General features: G+C 28.0%; 3 protein-coding genes across 6 annotated transcripts in view; 2 read left to right on the forward strand and 1 right to left on the reverse strand.

Annotated features, from left to right (window-relative positions):
• Positions 1 to 9,468, forward strand: part of LOC122268408 (serine palmitoyltransferase 1) — a gene marked incomplete at its 5' end in the record, with an annotated part of 14,848 nt that extends 5,380 nt beyond the window's left edge. Inside the window, 6 exon segments of the mRNA XM_043054960.2 lie at positions 151 to 258; positions 339 to 434; positions 2,828 to 2,924; positions 4,264 to 4,318; positions 4,404 to 4,524; positions 5,432 to 9,468. Coding sequence (XP_042910894.2) covers positions 151 to 258; positions 339 to 434; positions 2,828 to 2,924; positions 4,264 to 4,318; positions 4,404 to 4,524; positions 5,432 to 5,602 — 648 coding nt within the window.
• A 2,671-nt stretch (positions 9,469 to 12,139) lies between these two features.
• On the reverse strand, positions 12,140 to 14,983 carry LOC107443904 (2,3-bisphosphoglycerate-independent phosphoglycerate mutase). The gene has a single exon (XM_016057920.4). It carries the CDS (start codon positions 14,689 to 14,691, stop codon positions 13,168 to 13,170), a length of 1,524 nt encoding a protein of 507 aa, XP_015913406.1. The 5' UTR covers positions 14,692 to 14,983; the 3' UTR covers positions 12,140 to 13,167.
• A 44-nt stretch (positions 14,984 to 15,027) lies between these two features.
• LOC107443902 (ataxin-2-like protein) overlaps positions 15,028 to 22,188 on the forward strand; it is a 39,335-nt gene continuing 32,174 nt past the window's right edge. Inside the window, exons 1-4 of one of the 4 annotated variants that reach the window (XM_043054958.1) lie at positions 15,028 to 15,317; positions 18,322 to 18,415; positions 20,185 to 20,238; positions 21,893 to 21,964. In XM_043054958.1, coding sequence (XP_042910892.1) covers positions 18,392 to 18,415; positions 20,185 to 20,238; positions 21,893 to 21,964 — 150 coding nt within the window. In that variant the 5' untranslated portion in view covers positions 15,028 to 15,317; positions 18,322 to 18,391. Of the gene's footprint in view, positions 15,517 to 18,321; positions 18,416 to 20,184; positions 20,239 to 21,892; positions 21,965 to 22,188 lie in introns of all 4 variants that reach the window. The other 3 variants (XM_043054957.2, XM_043054956.2, XM_071180784.1) reach the window with 3 other exon arrangements.

The raw sequence follows: 22,188 nt of genomic DNA on the forward strand, positions 1-22,188 counted from the left end.
AAAAAAAAAAAAAAAAAAAAAAAAAAAAAAAAAAAAAAAAAAAAAAAAAAAAAAAAATACACTCGAAAAAAATAAATTTTAGATAATTTCTTCTTCCAGCAATCTGTTTACTTGAACGGATTTTCATGAAGCACATTTCTTTCTTATTAGTTGGAGTTAAAAAAGAGATTCAAAGTTCGTCTTTTCATTGATGAAGCATGCTCATTTGGAGTACTGGGAGAAACAGGACGAGGAGTCACTGAACATTTCAATGTTCCCGTAAGCTGGTATTGGAATAGTTCTACCAAATTTATATCCATTGTAGATTTATATCCATTAAATTTTATTTTTCATTACAGATAGATGATGTAGACCTTATTACTGCAACTCTTGAAGCTGCCATACCTGGTTATGGAGGATTCTGTGTGGGAACATCTTTTATTGTCGATCATCAAGTAAGGAATTTAGTTTTTTCAGCTGACATACCCATCTGAGGCATGAGCCACGAACGACTAATATTATGCAGTGTTGTTGAGTACATACCATCTCATATGTGTTCTTGACCATAAGCTTATTAACAATATACTTTCTTGTATTCTATGATATGCAGGAGATAAGTTCCTTGAAACTTCAAACATGTGTTCTGTTTAAAATTTGGGAAGGATGATAATTATTTTGTTTGTCGTGCCAGATGACATGCAATTTACCAAACCGTTTTATAGATAAAGCCTTATTAAATAACATAGATTGTTTGAAACATTATTTCTAGTAATCTATTAGATTAAAATTTGCTGAACATCATTAACATTTATTTAATACAGCAAAGGAGGCAACCATTATTAAAAAATTTTAAAAATAAAAAAACAATTTACAATATTTTTTGATAAGTTTAATACAAGCATAGTTTAAATCATATATAATTCTGCATAGACACATTAAATCTTGATTTTTTTTACGTGCCACTTGGCAAATGTAGTTGTTTGGAATGTATGCTAATCAATAAACATGATCCTGTGCTCAGGCACTTTGGTAGTGCATTCTGTAAAGCATGGTGCATAGCGTTTTTAAAAAGTGCTTAAAGGTGCTTATTTTCGTTTTTTAAAAGCCCTTAAAGGTGCTTTTTTCATTGGGTGTTTTTAAAAAGTCCTTGATATTCCCTCTTTCAAAATGAGATTTTTTCTTTAGCATGTTGATTTTTGCTTTGAATTATGCAAAAAGACACTGTTCGCATTGTTCTATTCAACATTTTCACAATTCACTCAACCCCAATCTACTTCCGCGTATTGTCAATCCGTAGCGTATGAAAACGCCTTTCGTTTTGCATGATTCGAAATTTCATGATTTTTGACAATTGTCAGAAACAATGCCAAAAGTTTTTTTTTTTGACATGACGGTTAAAACAAAATAAAACCGTCAATTGTCAAAAACTTTCCAACCCTGCCAAATTATGATATTTTTTTAAAGTGCTTGAAAATATTTTTTGANTTAATTTTTTTTTTTTTTTTTTGGAATAATTTGGCTATGCACCCTGTAAAGGTGTCACCCGATTTGTTTGTGAAAGGCGACTGTGAGTTTGTTCCTGGCAGCTGACTAAAGTAGTGTGTATGCACAGCAAACTGTACAATAAATCTGTTGTGGTTGTGATGTAGAAGTTTCGAGAGGACTACCTGTTCAGGCACTATCCACGTTGTCTGACCGAGGTCAGATGTGGTATTCCTGCCATGGTTGTTGAATGATAAAGCCTTGAATAATGGGGCTGGGTGCTTGCCCATGATAGTTTGGTATATGATCTTGTGCTTAAAGATCACATTTTTAGAGTGTTTACTGTACATGGAAACAATGTTGTTTTACCAGGAGCGGAGAATATTCAAATTGACCTGTTATTATTATTATTTATTTTTTTTAAGAATCTTATTTTCTAGTCACTGACGAATTTTGAAAGAAATATACAATTACTCAATGAGGGTGCAATTAATTGATAGCTTCAGTACAACTAGACTAGTAACTGACAAGATAAGAGCTGATAGGTTCTCCATTATGAAAAATGAAAATCTGTGAGAAGTTGAAACAAAGTCTATGTTTATGGCAGAAAACATGAGAAAAATAACGATGAAGTGTTGAAAAAATGGCATTTCTAATTTGAAAAAGAAAAAAAAAATTTAGCATTAATTGCAACACCTAAAATTCGTCTTTCCAAAATCTGGTTAAATAAAGACACTTTAGCATTCATGAAAGAGGATGACATTTCAAATATTTAGTTGTTACTTTGTCTGCAAGAAATAAAAACAAGCATTTCAACTAATCTCTGTAATACTTAATTTCAATAAAATTCTCAAGCTGGTAATTTTACTGAAAAGATGGTACTAAACTTTGTTGTGCGTTACTTTAACTTACCCTGCATAATTTTAGCAAACAATTTTTAAATTATTTTTCATTGATTTTAATTACTTTTGATTTGAGGAACTTCTGTATTATGTATGTCAGACACAAGATTCTACCAATAATTCTCGTTTTTTTTTTTTTTTTTTTTTTTTTTTTTTNGTATCATATTTCTAAGTTTTCCTTTCATTTTCCAGTTTTTGTTTTATTTCTAAGGATGTTGAAAATTAATAACACTATCAAAAATTTTCTATTCTACACTTATTAATGTCTATAAAATTAAATTAAAATCAATTTTAAAACTGAAGTTTTTCCTAAAATTGAATGATAATTTTTTTTATTTGTATTAGAATCTGAAGGTAACTATTTTGTACTCTTATAAACTATTATGATTAAAAAGCTGTATTCAGTTAATTTTTTTAATAAATTATTTCAAAAATTAAAACTACAAAAATGACTTTAATTGCAGCGCTTATCTGGTCTTGGTTACTGCTTTTCTGCTTCTTTACCTCCTTTGCAGGCTGGTATTGCCATAGCTGCATTAGAAATTTTAGATTCAAGTCCAGGTATACAATGATTTTGACTATTTCCTTATAATATTTTATTCCTTTTTTATTTTTTTATGTAAATCACTCTTCTTTTTTTTTTCTTTTTTTTTTAGAAGTGTTGATAAATTTTTTTAAATAACTTTATCTTTAAAAAAAAGTTTTGGAAATATTTTTAAATTAAGTTTTACTTATACATACATTTTACGTACTTGCACATGTAATAAGTTTTACTATAATTTTAAATACTTCATTTAATTAGTTTTGACTATTAATTAATGTTTCATTTTCGAAGAAATCATAAATTATGACCTTGTGTTTTATTGTTTGTGAAATAATTAAAAGAAATATTATTAACATTTATTTTAATAATATGAAGAGTGAAAAACTGTTCATCGATATATTTGGGAAAAAACAATGAGAGATTGTGGACTATTCGAATGATATTGAAAAATTACATTGCTTATTTGGTTGTGTCTTAAACATTTAATTTAATGCTCTGTAAAGTTATGTGCTAAAATTATCTTTGTATTCATTTTACTATAGTACATACCGATTTTAAAAACCATATATTGAGTGGAATGTAAGCATTTTTTCTTGTTTGCTTCTTCCATCTCATCAGTTACCCATCACTAAATATAGGCCATCTCTCAAGTTTTTTGTATGCAAGACAAGGAGTAATGAAGAATAAATGTTAACACATTTTTTGTTACTACATATTGTTTTTTAATCATTTTTGTATTATTGGTCATTTATTTAAATAAAGTGTAATAAGACGGAGAAGTTTGGTAAAATTAGTTTAAATTGTTTGCAGTACGGATATAGTGAACCAAAGTTTTGGTCCCTTGAAGGTTCACTATAGCGGGATTTGACTGTATATTAAAGATTGTTTCATTTAGAGAGAATTTTTGAAAATAGCATATCTGGTCATAAGAAATCACAAAATAACAGGTTGCTCCTTTTACAGGAGCAAAGAGATGCATTATTTTTAGCATGAAAAATTTTTTTAATTTTTAATGGTCAGACTGAGAGACAACTCTCATTCATAAAGCCAAGAATTTTAAATAGTTCGTGATGGACAATTGGAAGCATAGGAAGAAATCCGTAGTTGGCAATTTATCGAAAGTATTAATTAATTATTTTGATTTAATTAAATTTAGATTAAAAATGATTTTAGAAAAAATAAATTTATGAAATTAAAAAAATATTAAAAGCTAGGAAAAATGTAATGCCTATACTGGCATCACAGATCTAGTTTATTTCTAGTTATTATGTAAAATATAAATAAGTTTTAGTAAAATTATCAATGAACCTCTGTTTGGTGTTAGGTATTATTTTTTATTTTATTTATTTATTTTAGATCTTGTAAGAGACCTGCAAGACAATTCTAAATGTATGCAAGAAAAATTGGAAAAGTAATTGTATATTTTTTTTTTTTTTACTGTCAGTAACTTCATTTATCTCTAAATTTCTTACAATTCATTTATCTATCTTGTTTAGGATTCCAGAGCTGGTAACTAAATCAGTAGCTATTTCACCTATCAAGCATCTTTACATCTCGAACAAATTCTCAAAAAGTTCTGTGGAAGATAAATCAAGTTTAGAACAAATTGTTTCTTATGTAAGTCTTTTTGTCTCATCTTTTTCCAAATATACCTGATATTTTCTGCTGTCTTTATATTCTAAAGTGCTTTGGTTTTATTTATTTGTTTATTATTTATTATGTTTGGTGTTACATTCAAAAATTTAAAAGGAGACTGGAGAATATTTTTTCATTTGAATATTTTTCATTTATTCCTGTAGCACAGCCTTTATGTTCAATATGTCTAATTGTAAAAAACAAACAAAAATTTATCGTTTAAATAAATGTAAAGCTTAAAATATTTAAAGTAATTCAAGACATTTATTATACTTAACGAAAAAATCTATGCCTATCATACTATAATAATTAGTAGATAAAATGGACAAATATTATTTCTCCTTTTTTTTTCTTCTTCTTCAATGTCCTTTCTTCATGATTTGCATTATTTTTTAATGTGTTTAAAGTATATTGTTATGAATATAAAATCATAATTTAAACTTTTTTAAAAATTACATTTAGATTCTGTAGTTGCTCTTATTAAAAAAGGGTGATGAAGTCAGCTTATGTGTGTGTTGGGGAGGAGCAGATAAATGTAATTTATTTGCACACCCCTAATGTGAATAAGATTAATGTTCACATTAAATATTTAAGTTTTGATTTCAAACATATGTCTTTCTTTTACAAGTCATTAAAAGTTTAAATATTGATTATTGACCAAATCCATCTCAATTAAGACACCGTTACATTTTATGTAACTCTGTAAATTAGAATTTATAACATGATTTAAAAAATACCAATATCTGTATTTTACTTTTTTTAAATATTTAAACATTGATGATGATAATTATAAATCTCGTCTATGCAAATGAACTAAAATAGTTATTGTGATTTTTATAAGGATACATAAAAGAGTTATTTTAAATTTTCTAACTTCTTTTATTATTAGGCCATGGATAAAGGAGTTGCTCTCACTCTTGCTAAATACTTAGATGCTGAAGAACATAAAGTGCCACAACCAAGTATCCGTCTCATTGTCACCGCCATTTTGAATGAGGAGGATATTAATTTAATAATTTCTGTTCTTTCTGAAGCTTGCAAAAATGTATTTCATAGCTAATAAATTCAATTACTTTATTATTTTTATATCCTGTGCTAATGTTCTGAATTATAGAATTTCATATTTTTATATTAATATTTCTTAGTTGTTTGCTTCTTCTGCCTTTTTTCATCCGTTAAGGGCTGTGCATACATTTTTTGTTACATCATTTTCATGAGTGTGAAAAAATTTTATATGTTGCATCTTGTCTTTTTCAAGGAAACTTTGTTAACTTTAATTATTGAATGTAGAAAAAACATTGTGTCTTTAAGAATTCAAAATTTAATTATTCATCTTTTTTTTCTCTATCTTTACAAAAATGAAGGAAAAAAATATTGTTTAAAACACAGGTGATGTCACAGTAGGAAATTCTTTTAGAGAAAAATCATTTTTTATGTAATTTGTAGAATACAGGCATATTGTTTAATATGTGTATATATTTTTTAATCATTACTTTTACAATATGGTAACTGACAGTTTAAATGTTTCAAAAGGCGTTAACTTTTATTTGTTTTAATATTTTACTGCATTTTTTACCCCCCCCAAAAAAAAAAACTTTCTCCTGCCACTTCCACACAATTTTGCCACTTTCTCCTGATTCCCTAATTTCATTAAAAAATTTCCCTGGTTTTTGTTTGTATGTGAAGATATTCTGTATTTAAAAAAGTTTCTGAAGAAAAAAAAATTGCTATCATATATCATAATTTTTTCTCAGTCTATTGCTTGCTCAGTCTAGACTCGTTTATTATAATCAGTTTTAAGTGTTTCTTTTTTATATATTCTAATGCTTAACTTCTTTTTCGAACTTTTTATTTTTAAATTAAAGACGTCATAATAATTTGAAATGAATTAAATATCTCTTACTTTTCAAAATTATAATTTCAAAGAGAAATATATTAAAAGCATTTTACGTTCAAGTCCATTTAGTGTCAGCTATTAATGCAAAATAATGCAGTCAATTTAAATTTATATTAAAATATTTTTGTATTTTATTGACTGTGAAACCCCTAAAATTCCCAGTGCATAAATATTTTTATAGTATAGTTTATGCTATTAAAATCAATAGTTTGCATGTAATTCTTATTTCGTGAAATTATCTGTATTTTTTTTCTTTCTTCCTGTAGGCAATTTCGCCTTTTCATTAAACCGTCAGTGTGTTAAGCAGGGTAAATAACATTTTTTTTTTAATTTTAAATCTTGTTCATTCTAATTTGTGTCACAATTTTTTTATATTATATATATATATATATAATTTGTCTGTCTTCAATAATTTTTTATATTAGTAAAACAGGCAGGAGCATAATCAAATAGAAATAAGAGTGCTCATTTTTATTTTTTCCTCAAGTACATTCCTTTCTGTTTATTTATGGTATTGCAGCAGTGATTCTTAAAATTTCCTGAATTGTAAGCTTTCGTTTAAAAATACACAAATTGTTTGAAAAATGAAAATGCCTACACAGTGATAAGAAATCTGTGATGAATTTTTCATAAATTCTTTTCTCTTACTTAAATAGATTACGATTTTGGAAAAATCAAGCAACTTTAATTAAATAAAAGATAAATAGTTTCAGTGACCTGCCGAGAAAGGGGCACTAAACTCTATATTATAAATTTTTATAATGAAACTAACTAAAACTTATTAATTATGACTTTATGAAGATAATACATATATTTCAAAGAAATTTAATGATGTAGTTTCATGGCCTTAAATTACTGAAGAAACAATATAATTTATAAAATTTAAACATGCTTTACCCTAAAGAAGAAAAAAATATTTTGTCAGAAAGTATAATTTCTGTTAATGTTTATGTAAAAAATGAATCTTGATTTCTGTAAATATATATATATTTTTAGTTGGAATTTTTAACCTCCCCCCTTGGGATTTTAAATCCCGTTTCAGGGCATCTCCACTTTTGACATTAATGGAACACTTATTGAGACACGTTAGCAAACATTTGTGGTATTGCTTGAAGCAACCACATTTTTATGTCTTCATCTTTGCCTTAGTTGATGGGGGGGGGGGATGTGTTGTTCCATTTTGTAGTAAAATGATTTTTCTCATTAAGTAAAATGTGCCAAGTCCACTTTACTCTGTCGATTTGAAAGCTAGGGTGTACAAGTCTATCATGAGATCTATGTGAGCACAACACAGTAAGTATTGCCTTGTGCTACTAACCAGTGTGGTTTATTCAACAATGGGACCATTTAGAACCTCTTAGAATTTGTATTGTGATACTAATTTTTCAGCATATTAAATGCATAATAATTTATTTGATTTCTAACATGTGTAAGCAAAAAAGGATAAGAATTTTCAAAAACCAACTAAAGTTTCTTCCATCACTTACCCCACCCCCTCAATTACATATTAATGTCAGCTGAGTTCCTTTAAACTTACACCATTAGTTTTTGATTTTTAGTGAAATACTTAATTTTTTAATGTACTTAGTATGCTTAAAATTTAAAACAGTTTTAAGTTTCTGGATTTGTTTTTTTTTTTACCATCTCTGGCTCTATTTTATAGATTCAAGTAAAAGGCATAGTTGTTTATACCTTTTATGTTATTTAAAATTTTGTTTTAAACAAAGTAATGTGATTTTTCATTGATATATTGGTTTATTAACTGTAATTAGAAAAAGTTTGTTAAATGTTTGTCAGTTTTTTAAACTGAGTCTTTGATGTATCTACTATAAGTGACATTTTTTTTAATTTTTTTAAGTTAGATAGAAATAAGAGATAAAAATATAGATTATCATGCATATATATTGAAGGATTTTCTGAACTTCAAAATGTCTTTTTAAGTAAAATTTTAAATAATAGATAAAGTTTTACTTTTTGCTTAGCTATCAAAATTATACAATTTTATAGTGTTATACAATTTATAGTTTGTTTTACTCCTCTACCTCCCCTATAATATCAATGTAAATAGTAACTACATTTCCAATGATATTAGTCTTTTTCTAAAACTTACCTTTAAAACAGATTCTAATTAATTCAATGTATATTACTCAGTTTTTGTTTTATATTATATTCCATTACTTATTCTAAGTTATTATTACATATCTATAATAAAATTAAATATGCTTTGTTTTTGCATTTTTAATGTGTATATAATTATTAAAATTATGTGAATAAGCGAAAAAGAAAAGATTTTTATATTCTTTATTTGAATCAAGGTCTAGTCCATTTATATTCCATAATTTGGTGTTACGTACTGTCACAATTATTGCTTTTCATTTGTGTAGCAATATAGTTTATATTAATGCTTGTCCAAATAGCTTTCAATTTGTTGATTTTGAAGAAAATAAATACTTGTATTTAAATTTATACTTTCTTAAAATCATCATTAAAAAGCCTTTTTCGTTTGTTTATATAATTTTATTTAATATTTTAGTTTCACTTTTAAATTTAATTTTGTATCAGAAAGAAAAAGCTATTCCATTCCAATTTTTTTGTACTTTACAAGTTGTTTACTTTTTATTGTAAATAACAAAAAAATTTCTATTTTTTTTTTACAGCACTTCAAATTAAAAATACAACTTATTAGTTTATAACTATTTTTACATTTCCTACTTCTAACATACCAATTATAATTTGGCGTTAAAAAAAACTTTTATTATTTTTGATAAAACTGAAAATTTTATCAAAAATAATACAAGTAATGCTCTCTAAATGATCTTTCGATTTTTAGAAAAGTTATTTTATGTTGATAATGAAAGTCAGATTTAGTTTGCCCCATGTTTGTAGATTTTCTTTGTCAAAAACATTAAAATTTTCGATAATTGCTTCATGTTTTAAAATTCACATTCACATCAATTGTCACAGAATTAAAAACTGTTGTATGTTATTTTAGCCTTGAAGTACTTATAATAAAATATTTTGATGCTCAACAGACTGAATATTTTTTTCTTGTAGTTTAGCTTTTCTTGCACTAACTTGCTTCAAATTTTGTAGGTTTTGATATCTGTTAAAACTTCATCAAAAAGTTGCTTGTTTTTCTGTTTTTTCTCTTTACTTTAAATAAAGGAACTTTAACTGAAATTTGTTCTAAAAGCTTTTATTTACAATTTATCAACACATCTCTGATTCTTTGAATTTTAAACAAGCTGGGCAACAAAGAAATTTGGGAGTATGTTTAATGGGTATTTCTGATGAAATATTTACATGACTTGCCGATTTCTGCTTTGCACCTCTTTCTATTAAGCTCAATTATCTGAAACCTACTAATAGAAAACAGTTTATAAACTAAAATTTTAAAGATCTGATACAAAGTATAAAATAAATCTGATTTGATCTCAATTAACTTATTTTTTTCAGGGCACAAGAAAATTCACTTGTACTTTTTAAAAATAAAATATTTTTATGTGTTTAAAAAATATTGGCAGAGATCTACATTTTGTAGAGACTTTTCCCTTGCGTCTGGCTAACCAACTCTTTTTCTAATTTTGATAAGACAATATTTACAACAGTTAGGCAGAAAAGTTTGAAGGCTGACACATAGATGGCGGTGTTAAATCCGTATGATTTTTAGTTAGTTCTAACTTTCGAAAGACACATGTATAAATTTGTCAGCTGTTGGACAATTAGTTTGAGAGATATATTATTTTTATTGAAGCAACTTTTGTTAGTTTAAAAACAATGGATAAAAAGGAATTTTGTGTGTTAATAAAGCATTGCTTTTTAGCGGGAAAAAAAATACTGTTGAAGGCAAGGCTTGGCTTGATAAACATTATTCGGACTCTGCACCAGGAAAATAAACCGTTGAGAAGTGGTTTGCTAAGTTTAAACAAGGCGAAATGAGCACTGACGACGATGCACACAGTGGACGCCACAAAGAGGTTGTTGCCGACGAAAACATAAACAAAAGTCTACAAAATAATTTTAGATTAGCGTAAAGTGAAATTGATCGGGATATCCGAGACTAAAGATATCAAAGGAACATATCGTGAATGAATATTTGGGTATGCGAAAGCTCTGTGGGGATGGTAGCTATCGACCATGTCAACCTTCATCTATTAAAAGGTACCCCGACATAGAGTCGAGTTAACATGTCGTATATACTAGTGAATTGTAGTTGTAATTTTGTAGTGGTAGATACGCTACAGTACTCCCCTACCAGAATTATATCTGTGATAGAATTCGATGAATGGATACCACTATCATGCTGGGAGAGCTGTATTAAGATTACCGTACTTTTTAAGTGCTGAATGTGAGAGGTGTATTAACTTCGCGGTCGTAGTCGCTCCTGTGTTGCCTTTAACAGTCGAGCGTATGCAGGCCGACGTTGTGTGCTCGAGACTGAGTAGCAACAGTGCGAGGAGGTGGATAATGTTGCAGTCACAAGTAGCAAGTCAACTATTAAATGTGGACCATCCAACAAAGTAGGCATTACTGTGAAGATAGGCGTGTTCATATCGAAGTGGGCGTTGCTGCCAGGGTAGGCGTGTTCACATCACGTCCGGAGGTCACCAATGTGGAGCAAGTAGTTACAGACCATGTCAACCATCATCTATGGGAAGGTACCCCCCCCCCGACATAGAGTCTAGTTAACATATCTTATATACTAGTGAATTGTAGTTGTAATCTTGTAGTAGTAGATACGCTACAGCTCTATGCAAAGAGGGTGCCGCACGAGCTCACAATTGACCAAAAACAATGAATTGATGATTCTAAGCTGTGTTTGAAGCTGTTTAATTGTAATAAACCCGAATTTATGCTCCGATATGTGACAACGGATGAAACATGGCTTCATCATTTCACACTGGAGTACAATCGACAGTCAGCAGAGTGGACTGCACGAGATGAACAAACTTCAAAGCGTGGAAAGACGCCAACAGTCAGCTGCAAAGTTATGGCATCAGTATTTTGGGATGCGCATGGTATAATATTCATAGACTATCTTGAAAAGGGCAAAACCATTAACAGCGACTATTTTATAGTGTTCGAAGAACAAAATTGCAGAAAAACGGCCCCATTTGAAGAAGAAAGTGCTGTTTCATCAAGACAATTCACAGTGTCACAAGTCAATGAAAATGATGGCAAAATTATATGAATTACTTCCGCATCCACGGTATTCTCCAGATCTAGCCCACAGCGACTTTATCTTGTTCTCAGATCTCAAGAGAATGCTCGTTGGAAAGAAATTTAGCGGCTGATGAAGTAATCACCGAAACTAAGGCCTATTTTGAGGCTAAAGACAAATTGTACTATAAAAATGGTATCGAAAAATTATATGACCAGTATAACCGTTGTTTCACCCTTGAAGGCAACTATATTGAATAATAAAATCAGATTTTATCAAAAAGAATTTTTTTTTCTATGTTAGCCTATGAACTTTTCAAGGTTTCATTACACAGAGAACTTGAATAAATAATTGAGTCTGAAAACAGGTCTTTTTTTGTTGGAAATTCCTTGTAGATCATGTTTTTGAACTCTTCTGTTCAAATAGTTAAACTAAATACTATACAATAAAAAAAAATTAAATCATATACTTCCAATTAAATAGAAAAAGATGCTGGCTATTAAAATTTACCAAATACGTATTCTAAGGAATGAAAAGAATTTTAATGCAATCCTATGAACTTTATTTTGTTAATCTAACTTTTTTCTGTGGTCAATACATTGAAATTTCACTTAATAGACCAGTTACATTCAACTACTTAGAAAATACCATCAGTAAAATATTGCAACATTTCAAATAGTTAAATATAAATCACATGGAACATAGTTCGATTAATATTATACAAAATTTCTTTACATTTTATCAAATCTTAGAGATTGAATTAGCTTAACTAATTACATTCATTTTTTTTTTCAAAGCAATTTCTAGATTTATTTTGAATGGTAAACATTTTTCTATATTGAACAAATGTGATTCAGAATTAACAATTTTATAAATTGATATTTTTATTTATTTTTGACTGTAAAATAACATTTCATATTTAATAAAAAATTATAACAAAAATATGAAATTATTTATGTTAAAACTAGTTATTTTTTTAAGTTAATGAAATGTTTAAATTATAGCAATAGATATAGACATTTAATTTTACCCTAAAAATTCTTACAAGATTTATTTTAAAAACATATATAAAAAGAACAAAAATTCTAATATATTCTATAAATTTAAATAACTAATAATTGTAATATTTATAATGTATATTCACATTTAAATACTTATATAATTTCCTATAGATTTAAAAAACTTTTACAATACATTCTTTTTAAACTTTCTACGTATTTAAACTTCACAATACTCTCTTTTAAATACATTTAAATTTCAAAAAACATCTTAAGATCAGGAACAACATACATTTGAGATTTCAACAATCCTGAAAGCAAAATGTTCACTACATTAACTTAAACAAAAAGCTTGAGAAATAAATCATATATCTATTTTAAAAATAAATCTTTAAATTTATACAACAAAGATACATTTTTTAATTTGCAAAAACACCGGAAAATGTAGTGTATACATATATATATATTATTTTTCCATTTATAAGTTTTTATAATAAATATATTTTTTACAAGCCAATCAGTCAACAAAAGTAAAGAGCACAACAACCATTGAAAGAATAAAGTTTGATTTAAGCTAAAAGACATTGACCCGTCATTTCTGAAGGTTGATCAAGTCCCATCAGTGCAAGAACAGTAGGTCCAACATCACAAAGTGCAGCATTATGTGATGGGGTCTTAAATTTTTTCGATCCTGCCATAATAAATGGAACTCGGTTGGTTGTGTGGGCTGTATGGGGGCCACCTGTGTCCCCAATCATTTTTTCAGCATTACCGTGATCTGCCGTCACCAGCAGAGTAAAGCCGTTTCTCTTGCACGCCTCAACTAGAAGTCCTATAGCACCGTCGGTTGCTTCGACACCTTTGATGGCGGGTTCATATTTGCCAGTATGACCAACCATATCGGGTGGAGCGAAGTTGCACATAACAAAAGGATATTTCTTTGCGTCTATAACTTTTACCATCTCATTCGCAACTCCCATGCAACTCATTTCAGGTTGAAGATCGTAAGTTGCAACTTTGGGAGAAGGTACCATGCATCTGTCTTCTTTCTCAAAAGCTTTTTCTTGACCGCCGTTGAAGAAAAATGTCACATGGGCGTATTTTTCAGTTTCGGCACAATGAAACTGAGTAGCACCTTTCTTTGAAATCCACTCGGACAACACGTTGACCGGCACCGTAGGAGGATAGAGCATTGTGAAAGGAAATTCCTTTTTATATTGTGTCATGGTGCATATTTTCAGATTCTGAGGTACTTTGTCTGTTTCAAATTGTCTCTTGATGCCGAAAGCTTCCGATATCTGTCTCACTCTGTCAGCACGGAAATTTATGAAAATCATGGTATCACCATCTTGAATACAGCCTTTCTCGTCCACAATAATAGGCTTCAGAAACTCATCAGTTTGGGGATCATCTTTGCTTTCATATCGCTTTTGTATAAGGGACACCACCTCTGATGGTGATGTCTTTTCACCGATTCCTTGAACCAAACCTTCATATGCCAATTTGATTCTTTCGTGCCTGTTATCCCTATCCATAGCATAATATCGACCGGTAACAGTAGCTAAGCTACCATAACTTAGTTCATTCAATTTGTCCAGAACTTGTTGAACATATTTGTGGGCACTCGTGGGAGCCGTATCTCTGCCGTCGGCAAAGAACTGTACATACGTATTAGGTACAGCATTCTTTTTAGCTGCTTCTAAAAGGGCATAAAGATGCTCAATATGTCCATGAACTCCTCCATCACTAATAAGACCCAGCAAATGAAGTCTACCATTGCCCGATTTAGCATTATTAACGCAATCTAAGAAATTGGGATTTTCACCGATTTTCTTGCTTTCAACGTCCATATTTATACGGACTATATCTTGATACATCACACGTCCACAACCAATATTCATGTGGCCAACCTCGCTATTGCCCATTAATCCAGCTGGGAGACCGACAGATAAACCAGAGGCATCCAATGTAAGATACTGTCCTTCGGATTTTGACAGAGCATCCATTACCGGTGTATTGGCATGATAAATTGCATTTCCTTCCTTTACGTCTGAAATACCCCAACCATCGATAACAACCAAGCAAACACTCATTTTTAAATATGAGTAGAACTAATTTCAAATAGCAGCAACAGGTTACGGCAGGGTGCAATAGTCCTTGAATAACCTTGCTTTCTAACAAGAGCAGACGAACAAGCTGTCCGCCGGAAACTGAAAGTCAAAATCAAGCTATGTAGATGCTGCCACTTAATAAATTAATAAATTTACAGATAATCACTAACTGTCTGTTGAATTATTACTTAAATAATAAAACATATATTCATGAAATATTTTTGTTAAATATGAAGTTATAAAGTCCTGTTTTTATTGAAATGAATAAAAATTTAAAATAGATTTGTTTTATGGAACATTCATAATTAAAAATATGGCAACTCTCTCTTGCAGTGAAAATCAGTGCAAAAAAAAGTGTTTCTGCTCAATTCTTCAGATAGTGGAAGTTATTTTAAAGAAAATTAAAATTATATAATAAGCTACTTGTGCATGTCGTTTTAATATGACACTCAAGAGCCCCGAAATCATTTAAATTCCTGAGTAAAATATTTTTTTCAAATTATCCATACGAAACTATCTATTTTAAACAGAACTCAGGTGCTTAACTTCAATTGCAGTATTCACATTGTATTAGTGCTAACTGGGCGGATGTCTATATAAATTTTTTTGTAAGGAGAATTATTTCAATGTTCATCGATTTTGTTTAAATTTTGTTGTGCTTAGTAAATAATTTATATGATATGCTTGAAAATAGAAGAAACTAGATTAAATTTTGAGTAGTATTACATCATCAAAGAAAAAAATTATTTTACATTTAGTTGATATTTAACTTTACATTAATATTATAAAATGGATCTGTATTTGGAAGTAAGTTGCTATGAAAAACGCATTTAATTCAAAAATAAATTTTTTTTTCTTCCCAATTATGTTAATTGAAAAGTAAATTTCTGAATTGAAAATTTTTTTGCAATTTTATTAGCAAAGCTATCTAGTTCTTAAAATATAAAATAATAAATTCTTTTGATTCCTCTCCAGCAGGATTCGTCAATAGGTTATTTTGAATTTAATTCCTTAGTTAATAATTTTCTCTGTGTGAGTAAAATGATCTTTGTATTTATGCATTTTTTTTTTTTAAATTTTAAATACCTTGATTTAAAATTTCAGTTATAAATAAAATTTTTATAATTAGGTATTTCGTCATACTATTTTCTTTTTTTTTTTAAAAAAAAAAAAAAACATTTCTTGGTGATTGATTTTTTTACATTAAGAATCATGAAATATTCTTTCATTTTTGAACTAACAAAGTGCAGAATTTGTTATCTAATATTAATGAAAATAAACTAAAGGAAATTTATTTTTCAATAGTATTTTTTTTTTTCTTTTACCTTAACTTCTTTAAGTAATTTGAATATATTAAGTATTGGTTTATAACAGATCAGTGTGATATAAATGACTGAATGTTCCATTAAAAAAAAAAAAAATTTCTTTTAATTATTGCTTGTTACAGCTTTGAAAGCATATTAAATTTTATTTGCAAACTACTTCAAAAATATTGAATTGCTGTTCCATAAGAAAATCCTGTCTCTTAATTTTATTTAAGTGTCTGAGACAGTGATATTATTGCATCTAAAAACTTTGCAAGTATTTTGCAAACTATTTTAAAAATGTATAATTACTGCTCTAAAACTGATGAAAATTGAAGTTTTAATACAGCAATTCTCAACCTTTTTTTACATCTAGAGCCACTACATGTTATAGCAAATCAATATGTTAAATTCTGAAAACTTCTATAGACCGAAGTCTACTACATACTAATTTAATAGATCACATTATTGGCCTTGGCCAATTCCCAAACTTATGACTTTTGTGTACCCTTTCTAAATTTTTTGTAACGCTGTGTACCACTAATAAAAAAAATTCATGTATTTTTTACTATAAAAAGTTGCGCAAAGCTTAAAAATCAGAACTGGCTGTTGACACCACTAATTATTAACTGCTAAGTCTGCAAAAAATAGCCATTAGAAAAATATGTAACCATAAATTTTGATGGCTAGCTTTGCTTCTAAATAAATATTTTTAAAATTTTAGTTTGTTGCAAGATATTTCGCATAAGAACACGTACCCCCGCTAAACTGCTCCTGCATCCCTGGGGGTACGTGTACCACACTTCGGGAAATACTGGCCTAGGCAAACAATTTTAAAAATAGTTAAAGTAAAATATAGAATTTAAATTGTCACTTTTTCTCTATTGTAAGAAGAAATTGTCTTGTTGTAGCTTCTGAAAGGGAAAAGGCATCAATTAACATAGAGTTCCATTATTCCTTTGAAAGGTATTAAGTAAAAAATATTTACATTTAAGAATTTACAAAGCATGGTTATTTTTCGGCATTTTCAAAGCACAGTAAAAATGTGAATATTACTCAAATGCTGGGCATAAGGTTCAAAGAACTCCTGGCCGAATTTAGCTGCTGACCTATTTCCTTAAAAGACAGTTTAATTTTCATATTTTGTAAGACTTCTCAAAATGATGGTTTAACTTTGATTCTTAAAATATCAATCATTAATGTACTAAAATAATTCTAATTTTTTATGTTTATTTTAACTAATAACTAAATTTTTCCATTTTTTTTATTATTATGTACTAAATGCAAAGAATTCTTTCACCAAACTAGTGGAACATTGCAAGCATATCTAAACATATACTTAAAAAACCTTCTACAATTTAAAGAGAAATTTTATATAAAAAAAAGTGTTTTGCTTTGAGTAAGTAATTTCAACTGAGCCCTAAACAGTCTAGGTCCGTATGACCATTTCTTTTGTCTACCCTCCCTGGAGTATGACCTTGATCTTATTGTAATGGAGAGGCCTAACTTTTAAGATAAATTTGAATGATTTTTTTTCTTCCTTATTTTACCTCAAGTAGTCCACAGGTTGAGAATAATTGTGTTGCATTCATCGTGTGTCATTATTTTTCTTTTATATTTATCATTCGAGTGAACAACATTTTGACCACAAACCTAACCTGATAGCATTATGTATGATAATATGTACAACACTACAATTATTTTTGTTTGCTAATTCTGATTTATAATAAAGTAATCAGGAAAAAAATCAATAAAAAAGAAACAGAAATAGGTTTTAAATTGCGTAGCGAAATTATTAAATGTGTTCATTTGGTATGTTATTTGACAAGGTTATTTTAAGGACATTTTTGGTATAACACCATTTTTTTCTGTCTTTTAATATTTTGAATTATTTTTCAATGTCTATCCCTTTACTTATTAAAAGAATGGTAATAATACATTTAAAAACTAAGGAAAGAAAATGACACTCAAAATTGATAATTACCTCTCGTACATTATCATTCAATAATTCACTATTTTTTCAAATTCAAAGTACATTTTTATATTTATTATAGTTAACAATAATTTTGTAATAGGTGACTGCCAATTTTAACCTTCAAGTTTACCTCATTTGTAATGTTTAGTTTTTGAATATCAATGCGAGGGTGTCACCAAAATTTGACAACCATTTTGGCACAGGCACCATAGCCAACATTTTTGAATTCAGCATATAGATTTGTAACATATCTACTCTATTTTCCTTCCAAACATTAGTAATAAGTAATTTTCGAAATTCATTTTTACTGTATAATTATTTCTTGTTTTATAGTACAAATAAGGTGTATTGGTTAACCACTTACTTAGGCAGTCATTGGCACTGGTGACAAACATTTTGAATAATGAAGGGACCTACAGAAAAACATGTAAGTTTTGCAAATATTTAAAAAAAAAAGAAAATTATTGTTTTTTTTTTTATTGTTCTGAATTGAATCATTTTACCTTAATTTTTCCTAATGACTATGGGACTCATTTGATCCTATTCTTTAATTATGTTAATAAGTACGAAAGCTTTTTCACCAAAGGTTGCAGAAAAAAAAATTTAGATTTCAGATAAAGCAATAAATTGTTTTTACACAACTAAATGATATAATTTTCCATCCTAAAATGTGTTAAAAAACAATACTGATTTCTTAATGAAAGGAAAAAATGCATTTAATATATGTACAGTAGAGCGCCGATTGTCCGAACTGCTCGGGACCGAACGTGGTTCGGTTAATGAAAAGTTCGGATAATTGGAAGGTTGCTTTAAATCGAGTTTAATGATTATTATTTATGCCCTAACTTCCCTTCACACTTTTTCCAGGTTTAGGACTGGCAGTACTATCTAAAATAGCTTTGTTTAAAAGTTTTTTTTTTNTTCCATTGCAAAAGAAATCCAGCAAAGATATCGTTTCAAAGAAGACGCGTTTATTTAGCAGCCATATATCCCTTATTCTTTTTAAATAAATCAACTGAACTGGATCGACATCATTTTGACGTTCTAGCCAATTCATTGCAAAATCTAATGAATTGCATGCTTCTATATGAGAAGGTCCACTATCTTGAACTTGATCACCTACTTCTTCGTCTGAGGAGTTCCAATTTTCTTTCAAAATTTCAACAACAATTTCATCATCATTTCAAACTTGAAATCCTGGGACGTTTTCAGTGTTTCGACACCAGTATTCTATTTTTCTATTTCTTCTGCTGCATAACCTGGCATCTTTTCAGCTGGAAGATCTACTGATTTAGAAAAATTGTTGATAAGTTGAAAACTATTCTAAACTTTAAAAAAAGAATTCAGGCATAGTTCGGATAATAAGGGTTCGGATAATCGGCGCTCTACTGTAATGTATATATCAAATACGAAACAAGTAATATTACTTGTAATATTTTTTAATTAAAAAACAGATACATTTTGCACTCTTTGTTTCTAATGAAATTAAACTGTGGCAGGTTTTCAAATTACATTGTGAAGAATTAAATTCTTTTTACACTATAGAAACCACTTGTATCTTTTTAAAAAGATCCTGAACTACATTTGTTATGTACATTTTTGATGAATAAGAATGTCCCATTTTCGTTATAAAGAATTACTGATATCATTGTTTCAGAGCACTTTACACACTTCTCATAATGCAAAATCTATTGGATAAATAGAATACTACTGTTTTGCACATTTTTAAAGATTTGTTTTGGGAACATTCTGGTACGAAAATGTTATTGATACAAAAACTGTGAACAATGAAATTAATTAATTTTTTTTTTGTAGCCATATCCTTTTAATATCAAAAGACATATCTCTTTTTATTTTTTTATAAATTGCAAATAAGTTTTGGTGTTATTAAATTTTAAATGTTCTTTCTTATAAATTTCAAAAAAGTTTTAGAGTTATCAAATTTTTAAAGTTCTTTTCTTAGTAAAAATTTTGAATAAGTATATATTTATCATATTCACTAGATATTCAGCATAAAATTTGAGCCTAAAATCTGTATTGAGTAAATAAAATAAGCTTAGATATTGATTGTTTGTATGTTATATATTGTGAGAAATGAGAGTTGTGAGAGGAATTTATCTTTGGTTCTTTGAGAATATTATCTACAAGACTCATTTCTATGTAATTTTTTTTAAGTTGTGTTTTTTATGTTTACAGTTTGAAGGTATTTATGCTAATCCTCGTCTTATGCATTCAGTTGGGCAGATAGTTGTAAGTAAGATTATTTTTATTCGTATGTTATGTTTTGCTACCTTTTTTTTAAAAAAGAAATATTATAGAAATCGCTTTAACCACAGTAGCATCCTTCTACAGCTTATTAACTAAACTACTGAAAACTCATAAAATAACAGCAGTTCATTTTTCAAAACTTTTTCTAATTAAGGCTATTTTGAATAAATTAAGAAGTTTTTTGTATTGTTTATTACATTAAAGAATATGCACTGACATAATGTTACTTTGGTTATACAAAATGCATTGTTTGTTATATTGAATACTTTTTAATATCCTCTAAAGCAGTATTTAAAGAATTTCTATTTATGAAGATCAATACTTTAAAAATGATTCTCTGACGGTTTAAGCATACGTATTATTAGTCGCTTTTTCTATTACGTAGTACAAACCTTAAACAATTTTTAAAAGAAGTTTTCTAAATAACACTTTTCTTTTTTTTAATCATTATTATTAAATTGAAGGATAAAATTTAAAAAAAGCAAATGTTTACAAGTTCCCTTTTTTATATCAAAATATATTCAAGAAATCATCCATGAAGAACTTTAATAATATTAAGTGTTTTTAGATCAAAACTGTTTTTGAGTTCTGTCTGTTACACATTTTAGTAAACCAAATTTCATGAAGTTTAGTATAAGAAAAAGCAAGCATGTATACACCACTACAGCAAAATCAAAAATGAAGTACTATTTTCATTCTCCGTATGTGATTCATGACATATGAGGAAGAAGTAAAATTCTGTTTTGATTTTTAATAAATAATGGTAAAATCTCCTTAAGGATCCCCTTTAGACAGAAAATGTATTCAAAATCCTCTTTGTTAACCAATGAACAATTATAATTCAACTAATAGAGTAGTTATGAATGATTGCCCTTTCCTTTTTTATTTGCTAACTAATTTTTATTTTTGGATTTTTTTTTTGATTTTTTTATTTAAGGTGTTCTATTGAATCTTAATTTAAGTATTTTAAAGCTTAGTTCAAGTTTTTAAAATATCATACTTACAACCTTAAAATTAAAATTGGTATAAAAAAAATTTGATTGGAACAAAGCGAAAAGTTTTCAAAAAGATCAGTTTGTGAATAAGCAAAATTGCATTCCAGTATTTCTCCTTATGTTAACGTAGAGGAGATTAGAATCCATTTTCTGTTTTAAAAAAGCGGAAGGAAAATTTTAATTGAAACTACCCAAACTGAATCAAATATTTCTTATCACTAAGTCAGCTGAAGTAGAAATTGTTTTGCTTGATGTATTAAAAAAATTATTACTTATTTAAAATTTACTCTTAGTATAGAAGCAACTATTTTTTTTTTTTTTTTTTGCATTAAAAATAATGTATTTCCCCTATTGAATAGAAGTGAAAAAAAAGGGTTTTATTTTACTGTTATGTGAAAGAAAAACTCTATTTATTATTTTGAATTGTATTTTGTTTAATACATTATTCTTTGTTTAAAAAAAAAATTAAAGATGTTTACACTGTACTGGCTTATACTAATAATAAACCCTCCATTTGACTTTAAATGTTCAAAGAACAATATCAGTGTTATGAAATTTTCCTTAAAATATTTTTGTTGTAATTAAATTCTTATTATATATTTTTTAAAAAACATTTTTTTTTTTTTATAATTTCTTTTCAGGGCTGTGTAGTTCAAGTTCAAGTAAAAAATGGGAGTATATTTGAAGGAGTTTTAAGAACATTTTCTAGTAAAGTAAGCTTTTATGATCTTTTTCACTGTTAGTTAAGAATATAATTCCATTATTAAAAATATACACTATTTTTAAATTTGGCACCAATTCAAAAAGTATTTATAGCCCTTACTTCTCCGAAAAAGGTAGAAAAAAAAACTTTGGTTGTTAGGATGTTAGTTTATAAAAAATTAACTCCAATGATGTTAACATACTAAATAATTTTAGTCTTCTCTGTATCTAAGAA

This window comes from Parasteatoda tepidariorum, chromosome 5 (genome assembly GCF_043381705.1).
Source record: "Parasteatoda tepidariorum isolate YZ-2023 chromosome 5, CAS_Ptep_4.0, whole genome shotgun sequence".
Classification (NCBI taxonomy): domain Eukaryota; kingdom Metazoa; phylum Arthropoda; class Arachnida; order Araneae; family Theridiidae; genus Parasteatoda; species Parasteatoda tepidariorum.